Source organism: Heloderma suspectum, chromosome 6, assembly GCF_057233095.1.
Source record: "Heloderma suspectum isolate Gila_16-S chromosome 6, 16-S_ref, whole genome shotgun sequence".
Lineage (NCBI taxonomy): Eukaryota > Metazoa > Chordata > Lepidosauria > Squamata > Helodermatidae > Heloderma > Heloderma suspectum.
The window spans coordinates 108,964,797-108,975,351 of NC_139463.1; the positions used below are offsets into that span (position 1 = coordinate 108,964,797).

The window sequence follows — 10,555 nt, forward strand, 5'->3', positions numbered from 1 at the left end:
CATATTTAAATATGCACGTTTTTAAAGACCTGCTTTTTTTGTAAAAACAAGCTCAGGAAAATGGTGGGTGCTTGCAGATGGGTCTAAGGAAGGCATAAGCAGGGGTGAGCAAAGCCAGAGGCTTGGCGGGTGTGGTCTGGGGCTGTGGATGGCAGGGGGGTGCCCAACGGACTCCTGCACCCAGTTGAGCACCCGCACCATCCCTATTCCCTTTATTGATCTGCTAAGCACTGTATCTTGCTGATTGGAGAAGTTTTTCCACTGTTTCCTTGCAGTTATATAGTGTTATAAACTTGGGGGTGGGGTTAGATTGGATGACCTTCTGGGTGTTTTCCAACTCAGATTGTTTGATGGTTTCCTGACTTTTGCACTGCTCCTTCCCCTTCTAAAAAGGCTTGAAATCAATGCCCCTCCTAAGGCTTACTTACTGGCCGTAAGAGCTTTAAGCTAAAATATGCTGATGTATGGTATTTTGGTATACCATATATACGCTGCTCCCTTTGCATTCAGCCCTGCCCACCACTGGAATGCAGCCCTGAGAGCTTCTCCAAAAATATATTTGGCCCTCAGGTTGAAAGAGCTAACACCCTTGTTTTAACCCAGAAGGACCCTCCTATGAATTTGTTGAGTGCTATCATTCTATAGTTCTAGTATTTAGGAAGCCTCTATAGCTGATCAATTAAAAAAACTAAGATCATGGCATCTGGCCCCATCACTTCCTGGCATATAGAAGGGGAAGAAATGGAAGCAGTGACAGATTTTATTTTCTTGGGCTCCAAGATCACCGCAGATGGTGACTGTAGCCATGAAATTAAAAGACGCTTGCTCCTTGGGAGGAAAGCTATGGCCAACCTAGACAGCATAGTAAGAAGCAGAGACATCACCTTGCCGACAAAGGTCCGTCTAATCAAAGCTATGGTTTTCCCAGTAGTAATGTATGGCTGTGAGAGCTGGACTATAAGGAAGGCTGAGCGCCGAAGAATTGATGCTTTCGAACTGTGGTGCTGGAGAAGACTCTTACGAGTCCCCTGGACTGCAAGGAGGTCAAATCAGTCCATCCTAAAGGAAATCAACCCTGAGTGCTCATTGGAAGGACAGATACTGAAGCTGAAGCTCCAATATTTTGGCCACCTAATGCGAAGAGAAAACTCCCTGGAAAAGACCCTGATGCTGGGAAAGACTGAAGGCAAAAGGAGAAGGGGACGACAGAGGATGAGATGGCTAGATAGCATCACCGATGCAATGATTATGAACTTGAGCACGCTCCGGGAGAGAGCGCAGGACAGGAAGGCCTGGCGTGCTATGGTCCATGGGGTCACGAAGAGTCGGACACGACTGAACGACTGAACAACAACAACAACAATAGCTGATCAATACACTTCATACAAAGGGTACACCAGAAATTGTTCTAGGTGGGTTGGGTACAATCTTTGGTTTTGTACTAACAAGGATTAGTAAGGGGGAAATCTTTGGATCAATTTTCATTTTTATTATAAAATATACTTCATATCACATCACATCAAAATATAATATATTGTGTAGGATAACAAACAAACATTTCTTCTTATCCAGGTGAGCATTGCTAAAGATTCTCAGATCTTAATAGCTGAACAGGAAATAGTGTTTGCTTAACATTTCTTGTTTTAAAGATGTCATGTTCTAGTACTTTAAAGGGAAAACTTTCATCTAACTACCCAACTTTCCCATTCAGCTCTGGATAGGCTGTTCAGCTGATGGGTACACACTGGCCTGATGGAAAGAACCTACGTCACTACAAGATTGGAACATACTTACACAGTTTCTATTGTAGAAAGTAGCTGATAGCTAATATTAACAACTGTCCCATAAATTAGGTTCACAGTCTTAATTATCTAATTAATTACTAACAGTGTCTTGCCACAGCATCCTTCAAAGGAAAAAATAAATAGATAGATAAAAGACTGTTCCTGAATATAACTTCAATATGTTGGTTTGCTAGTTCATTTTCAGACCCAACATAGTGTGGGTTTTGACCTTTAAAGCCCTCACTGGACTGGGACTGATATATCTGATTATTCCAAAATGGATCTGTCTGTATCTTAAGACCAGCACCAGAGGCCCTGTTTTGTGTTCTATAGCCACTGGGGTAGGGTGGGGGCAGTGTGCCTTGGTGCAAGAGACACAGCCTTTTGGGTTGTGACCCTTGTGTCGCAGGTTGTCCTCCTGAAAGAACACTGCCTTGTTTTATCAGTGCTTGCCTTTTGATAAGCAGCAAAGACCTGGATATTTCAAAAGACACATGGGATAATCGATAAATCAATCAATCAATCAATCGATAAATCTGAAAATGTGGAAACTGATTTTGTTTTGGCTGCTTCTCTGTGGTTTTTATGCCTGCTGTGGACTTTTCCTGTAAAAAGAAAGCAAGAAGAACCACCACCACCACCACAAAAGAACAGTCCTTTACGGTGGTTTTATTTTTGCATTGCTAGTTAGGTTGAAGGGCTTCTGATGGAAAGGTGGGATAAAAGTACCTCTTTTGAGATATATACAATGCATATAAGGTACAAACCAGTTAAATTGGAATTTTCACCAGATAATGTGGGGAGTGATTTTTCTTTCTTTTTTTTTACTTCCATTATCTGGCAAAAAATCCAAATTCTGCACCTCAGTTTCTGCCTTGTATTCTGGTTCTCAAAGCAAGAAGTGAACTTCCTTGCAGTGGCATATAGCAGCCAGGCAGCCCACAAGCCCTTTCCTGATATTTCCACCATGTTCATCTTTGGAAAATACAAAACACTTCAGGAGGGAAAGGCATCCCTATGCCCGGCTATGAATGTATTGGGTTGGATCCAGGATCTGCCTTCTGTTGACAGAAGGGCTCTGCTCATGGAAAGTGCCTCTGGCTCTGCCCAATTTTCAAGGATCCTCCCTTCTCCCCTGCATCATTCACTTGCCCCATTTCTATGGAGCTGTAGGGGCTGCTGTACGGAGGAGGGGTAGGGAGGTCAACTTCCGTCAGCCCAGTTGCACACACCTGAATCTGGATTTGATTTATCTTTGATTGCACAGCTGGGTGTTTTGTTTGGGATTTGCTTCCTTCTCCATTTACATTGTTTCCTTTCTTCCAGCCAACCTTCTCCTTCTCCTCAGTAACCTGTCCAGTGCCTCTTTCACCTGATCATTCCTCAGACAGTAGATCAAGGGGTTCAGAAAGGGGGTAATGGCAGTGTAGAAGAGTGTCACTGCCTTAGTGACCTCCGAGTGGCTTTCCCCACCTAGGGTTAAATACATCCCTGCCACTGAGCCATAGAAAAGTGTCACTACCACTAGGTGGAAAGATATGGTGGAGAAGGCCTTCCTACGGTTGCCTTGACTAGAGGATTTTATCAGGGTGATAATCACCGTTCCATAGGACAGCACAACAAATGAGACATTGCCTATAATCAGACCATTCAGGCAAATCTGGCTAAAGAGGGGAGCATTTCCTAGTGGAGGGCTGGCCAAGGATAGGATTGGACCAGGATCACACAAAAAGTGGTCAATGACGTTGGAGCCACAGAAGGACAATTTGGAGATCAAAACAGCTGGAACAAGGTACCACAGGAAACCAACAACCCAACAAACAGCCACCAGGGTGTAGCAGAAATGTTGAGACATAATGTGTGGGTAACGCAGCGGGTGACAGATGGCCAAGTACCGATCCAGAGCCATGGTTGAGAGGAAGAAGCATTCAGTGCAGCCGAGAGAAAAGAAGATGTAGAACTGGAGGAAGCACTCCCAGAAGGAGATGATCCCATAAGGGGAAGATAGGTCAACAAGCATATGAGGCACAGTAGTGGACACATAACACATCTCCAGCCAGGAGAAGTTGTTCAGCAAGGTGTACATGCGAAGCTGAGACAAGTGGGCATCGAGGAACACCAGTGTGATGATGGTGATGTTCTCAGCCAAAGTCAGCACATAGAGAATGCTGAAAAAAACGAGGAGCAGGAACCGCTTTTGCTGTCCAATTCCAAATCCTAGCAAGATGAATTCCTGGACAGTGGTCCCATTGGCAAGCTCCATCTAGAATCAGATAACAGAATTGTCACCATAAATTATACAGAGTTATACTGGGCCTTTCTATTTATCAGTTACCTTCGAGAAGCAGACACAATACAAGAATGTCATTTAGGGAAGGCAGGTGGTCCTCCAACTTCTTGTTTCAGATCACATGTGATTACAAATTATGAGTTCCAAATAATTACAAGTTATACAAAGCAAAGATGGGAAGTGCATCTAAACAATAGTTTGTTTGGGGGCAATGTAAACTTCACTGTATCCAAGCACAGGAACCTAAGCCTGATTTCTGTCCCAGTGAAAGTTCTCTACTCCACTACTGAATCCAGAAACAATGTCCAATCACTAACGTTTCTTTTATTGCTCCATCTTAAAAAAAAATATAGTAAAATATACCTATGTAAAATACCTCACCAGAAATCATACACATGAACTTTATATTCTACCCAATGAAGTGTTTTATTTTTATTTTTAAAATTGTCAATGTGTCGTACATGCAACATGGAATAGAATAATTTCCTTTGAAATACATGCTTATCTTCCTACTTACTTCATTCGAAGATTCATGTCCAGCTTTTCTGGTGCTTGTTCAATTTGGCTTAAAATAATGGAGGAAAAACAAAACAAAGCTTCAGGGATTCAGTACCATGAATTAAAAACATGCACACACAGTAAAATAACTAGAACATGGGCCAGCTGGTTAGAAAATGCACTCTAGAAGGAACACCAAAGGTCTTCCCTTGAGTTAGACTGAAACCAAACATAAATATGCCCCCCGCAACCCCCTAAAAATACCCCAAACCAAGCCAGCGTAGTGTAGTGATTAGAGTGTTAGGCTAGGACTAGGGAAACCTGGGTTCAATCAAATCCCAACTCAGCCATGATGCTCACTGGGAGAATTTGGGCCTGTTAATCTCAGCCTAATTTACTTCACAGGACTGTTGTGAGGATAAAACGGAGAGGAGGAGGATAATGTATTCTGCTTGGAGGAAATAGGCAAGGTATAAATGTAACAAATAAATAATAAATATGTGCTTTTGAAACAATATATTCTTCCCCTCTTTACTCCCCTTCCCTTTGGTATTTTCCCTGCATCAAATTTTAGACTGAGAGTTCTTTGGGGCAGAGACCTGTCCTCTTGTATTCAGTGAAGTGCCATGAACACTGACGATGTTCTCTCTCTCTCTCTCTCTCTCTCTCTCCCCCCAACACACACACACGTCTACACACACACACACACACACACACACACATGGTACACCCACACAATTGGATATCACTGTTTGCAATTTACTTTGTCTATACTTGTTTCATTCTAGCAATTTGAACTTGGGATGTTCTGCATGTGCTGTACCAGGGAGTTACAATTCCTTCCTATCTTATTTCTTTGTAGAGCTTTTCTTGCCTCCCCCTGCCCCTCGCCCACAGTAGGGGATGATAAGAAAGGGCTATGCATGGGTTGCACTTGTATTTCAGTTGCCAGGTATGTTGAATGAGAGACCCCCAAAGGAAAGTGCTGCTAAGGGACCACCAAACACCTTAAAAACAAGGGGCATCCCATTTTCTGTTAGTAAAGGAACTGAATGGAACTTTATGTACAAAATAGAGGGTCTGTCTTTGAAAGAATTTGGAGTTCATCAGCTCTGGATGGACAAAGGCAGTGAATCAAGAAATCTTTGGCTTGATGAGCCCTGGGACATCCCTGGAATGCTGGAGGGGGTGCACAGGTATAGAAACCTGTATGCATATGTGGTCAGCGTGTCCCAAGGTAAATACATTTTAGAAAACAGTGTTTCAAGAGATTAGCTCTATAACGGGATAATGGGTTCACCCATTTCCACATTTAGCCATGTTAAATTTATATATAGGATCAGACACTGGTCTGCAAAATAAGGAATTAGTGAGTCATTTACTGTTAGTGGCAAGACGATTGATAGCCAAACATTGGAAGAATTGTAAAGGACTTCATATTGAAAGTTGGTACCAGAGTACGGCAAATTGCTGTCCTAGAGAAATTGACACAGAAATTAAGGATAGTCCAAGGGCAATTAAAGAGATAAGTCTGAAGGGGTATGGATGAAATCTATTGAATCATTAAACTCAGTAGAACATGGGCATACACCTTCTTTGGCATATATATTGTTCTGGAGAGTGTAGATGTAAGGGAACATGACTCCCCTCTCAACGTGTCTGAAATGAAACTTGATGTGTCAGTGGTGACCTAGGAATTAAGGATTGTGAGCAAGGAATTATGGCGTATAAAAGTAATTAATTAATTAACATTTAAAAACAAGGTAGTAATTGAAATGTCAGATACTGAATGAAAATTTTGTTTGTTTGACCTATGCAATGTTATGTAACCAGAATTAAACATTAATTAAAACATTAAACAAAGAGAAGTCTTTGGCTTGATTGTTAAGCTGAAATCTGGGATGCAGCTGCAAATCACAGACATTCCCTTCCCACCTCTCCCTCTCTCTCTCTGACCCTGTTTTGTTTTTTTTAATGATCTATCAACATTTCCTCAATACAGTGCTGACCAGGGATGGTGGGAGTTGTAGACCAACATGCCTGGAGGTTGGCAGGTTGAGGAAGGATGTTCTAGAATGTGACACTTGTTCAAATCCAGCCCTATGTGTTCTGCATCCCTAGTCTCCCTTACCTTGAGAATGATTGCCATTTCTGGACCTCAGTAGGCTTCAAAGTGATGATCCACCCAGGAGAAGGCACATTACAGACGTCATGTCAGGATCTGGGGATGTGGGGATGTCGTTGTTTCCTTTGTCTTACACTGATGCTAGCCGTCATATAATATTCATGGGCTGCATAGGAAGAAATGGGGTTGGATGTGGATCTGTGTGCCTGCCAAACCTTGAATAGTAGCGTGAAAAATTTGGTGGCCATTGGGAACACATCCCTCAAGAACCAACATCATTATCCAATAAACCCCAGAAGACCTTCTCTTTGGTGGCAGGTTACTAATTTCTACCATGGCAAAACACAGGCAATTTCCACAGAAAATCATTGTTTTCCGTTTTGTTAAATATGGACCCTTTTGAGCTTTCAAATGGATTCATTGTGTTTTGGAGGAGGTTCTGTGGGGTCATTTGGAAATGTTACACAGTAATATTCTGTGAACATAAACAAATAAACAATGCAATATATAGATTCTTCAATTATTTATTTATTGAGGTGGCAAGGATATGGACACACATGCACACACACATTCTCTGGGTGGCTTACAGAAAAAAAAGGAAAAATAATAAATGCAATACTGAAAAAAGACAATAATTAAAAACAGAAAACAATAAAAACGCAGCATAAAATGCTCCCTCAAATATGGACAGAACATTTAACATTTCAGATTAAAAACACATTAAAATGATGAGAGTCCTAGATAGTTTATTTATTTAAAGCAGAAGTTTGTTTAGAAGTAAATTGATTTTTTTTTAATCTGGTACTGAAAATACAATAAAGTGAATATCTTTGAGAAGGCTTTTCCACTGTCAAGGTGGCACCACAGAGAAGGCCCTCTCCTTAGTTGTAGGGATGTACAAAACCACTTACCTGTTCGTAAGTGGCATCTGCGGTGGGGGAGGAGGTGTTCCGTCCCTCCCCCTGAAATCCTCCCTGGCCGGCTCCACTCCACGGCAACTCCACGGAGCCACCGGCCGGGTGCATCCACAGCCAGGCATCCAGCCGCGGCAGGTCTGCGGCCGCAAATGGTGGCTGGCGTAGCAGCCGCCATTTGCGTCCCTTCACTGAGCTGTGATAGGCTACGTAAATATTTACATAGCCTATCATGGCAAAAGCGGGGACTCAAACGGCGGGCGCTACGCCATTTGCGTCCCTGTCTTTTGCTGTGATAGGCTACGTAAATATATATGTAGCCTATCACGGCAAAAGAAAAGACAGGGACGCAAATGGCGTAGCGGCCGCCATTTGTGTTCCTGCCTTTTGCCATGATAGGCTACGTAGTATTTACGTAGCCTATCATGGCCATTCGAAGGAAGAAGAATGGCGGCCGCAGATGCGGCCGCCATTCGCGGAGCACAGGATGGCTGACACCAGGTAGGCTCCATTCCAGGCCCATTTCTTGGGGTGGCAGGGGGGTTTGCTTCTTTCCACCATGGATTTTGGGGGCCCGAATTCACAGGAATTCAGCCTCCCTGGAATCCGTGGCGGGATTCTCCAACATCCCTACTTAGTTGCCACCTGCCTCACTTTACTCAGTGGGAACACAAGGAACAGGGTCTCCTGAGAGAATATTAAGGTTAAGGTAGCTGTATGTGGGAGAAATCAATCTCTTAAGTAACCTGATCCCAAGCCATTAAGGGCTTTATCGGTTAAGACCAGCACATTAAATTGGGCCCAGAAATGGACTGGGAGCCAGTGTAACTGGTAAAGCACTGGGATATATGATTAAAATACCTGGTCCCATTTAATACATCTGTGGCTCTGGTTTGAACCATCTGCAGTTTCTGGTCTATTTTTAAAGGCCATCCCACATACAGTGCATTGCAATAGTCTAAAAGACAGATGACTAGAACATAAGTAATTGTGGCCAAGTAATCTCCATCTAGGTATAGTAGGAGTGGTGTATGTGCACCACTTTACACTTGTTTACATTGACCCGCTTGTGCCATTTTAATGCCCATTCCTACAGTTTGGAGAGATCCTTCTGGAACTGTTGACTGGCCCTTTTTGTTTTAAAGGCCCTAAATAATTTGGTGTCATCATCAACAAACCTGACCACCTAACTTCCCACCCCTAACTTCAGATAATCTATAAACAAGTTAAAAAGCACCAGTCCTGACTTGATACAGAACTTGGGGGGGGGGATTAAGAGAATTGTCCATGTATTCTTACTTGCTGCTTTCTGTTATTTCACCAGTTGCCAGTCCAGAGGAGGACCTTCTCCTCTTATCCCATGTTGACTAAATTTGCTCTGGAGACTTTGGTGAAGGACTTTGTTAAAACCCTTTTGAAAGTCCAAGTAAACAATGGGTGCTTCCAGACTGAGGGCTCCTTGTGCTACTGATCAGAAGTCATTGTGCAGCTATGGCATCTTTTCTTAATTAACTGTTTTTCTTCTGTAAAAAAAAAAAGTTGGAAGAAGTGGTTGGAAAACATGGAGCTTTATGAGTGGAAGATGTTGTCATCTAAACCCTCCATAAAATTCCATGATTCATGGCAGAGTAATAAAAGCCTCATCTGGAAGCACCACATATCTTCTGGATCACCCCTGCACACATGTTTGTTGACATTCCAAAGAACTCTAAAATAGGACTTATGTTTGCAGAAGCCATGCTGATTCTGCTTCAGCAAGACTTATCCTTTTGTATGCTTGATAATTTTGTCTTAAATAATGCTTTCCACCAATAATGCTTTCCAGCAGAACAGACTTTAAGCTAGCCAGCCTGTGACCGGAGGCTTTTTTTTTTTTTAATGGTGTTACATTGGTCACCCTCCAGTCATCAGAGGCTGAGCTCAGGTACATGCTACATATTTTTGTTAGAAGATCAGCAGGTTCTCAGGTGGATACTATCTGGACCTGTTGATTTATCCCCCCCACACTTTAATTCTTCAGTAAGATCTAGAACTTAATCTCTTATCACTACTTTTAGATGTCACTTCTCAGACTCCTTACCTGAAAACATCAGTTCAGGCACAGGTATCTGCTCTACATCTGCTGCAGTGAACACATGCAAATAATCATTTAGTTTCTCTGCAATCTCCTATGCATGTTTACTCAGAAGTAAACCCCATTGAATGCAATACAGCTTCCTCTCAACTGTGTATAGGATTGAAGCCTTAGCATGAATTTCTGCTGTTCTATGTCCATCCTTTTTCTTCTTTTGGATGTCCTTTCTCTCTGCTTTCTTCTCTCCTCTCTCTTTCTCTTCTCTGTACAGATTCTCTGAAGTTGTTCCTAGCACTCATTTCTATATTTTATATTGTAATTTTAAACTTTTAAATTTTATATCATATGCTATGCTGTATTTTATGGTTTTAATTGTTGTGAACTGCCCAGAGAGCTTTGGCTATTGGGCAGTATAGAAATTAAATAAATAAATACATATCTTTCATTGACTTCTCCCTTGCATTCTATGCCACTATCTTCACTTGCCTTGCATTTGATAATGATATGTGGGTAAGCATTATGTTCCTCCCCTTACTTAATAATGCAGTGTCTCATATATTCATTTCCAGAGCTGAATACAGCTCATCTAGCAAAATGCTACATCAACCTGCCCCCATATTTAAGGAATTCTGAGGATATAAGCCAATATTTTATTGCTGGACAATTGGTGAAAAGTCAGTTAGTACAATTAGTGCTATTTGCATGAGCAAGGAATATCCAGGGCTACCAATAGATACTGGGCTGGAGATTAACTCTTGTGCCCTCTGACCCTATACTCTCCTTCAGAATCGTGAAGGCCTTTATAAGCCACTGTACTCCCTCCAACCCAGGTAAGATCCCTCCATACAATGGGAAAAGCAACAGAGAGTG

General features: G+C 42.2%; 1 protein-coding gene across 1 annotated transcript; it reads right to left on the reverse strand.

The window, feature by feature from the left end:
- Positions 1-3,087: 3,087 nt before the first annotated feature.
- Positions 3,088-4,077, reverse strand: LOC146342409 (olfactory receptor 11G2-like). Its single transcript, XM_084808533.1, has one exon. It carries the CDS (start codon positions 4,045-4,047, stop codon positions 3,088-3,090), a length of 960 nt encoding a protein of 319 aa, XP_084664659.1. The 5' UTR covers positions 4,048-4,077.
- Between the last annotated feature and the right edge of the window lie 6,478 nt (positions 4,078-10,555).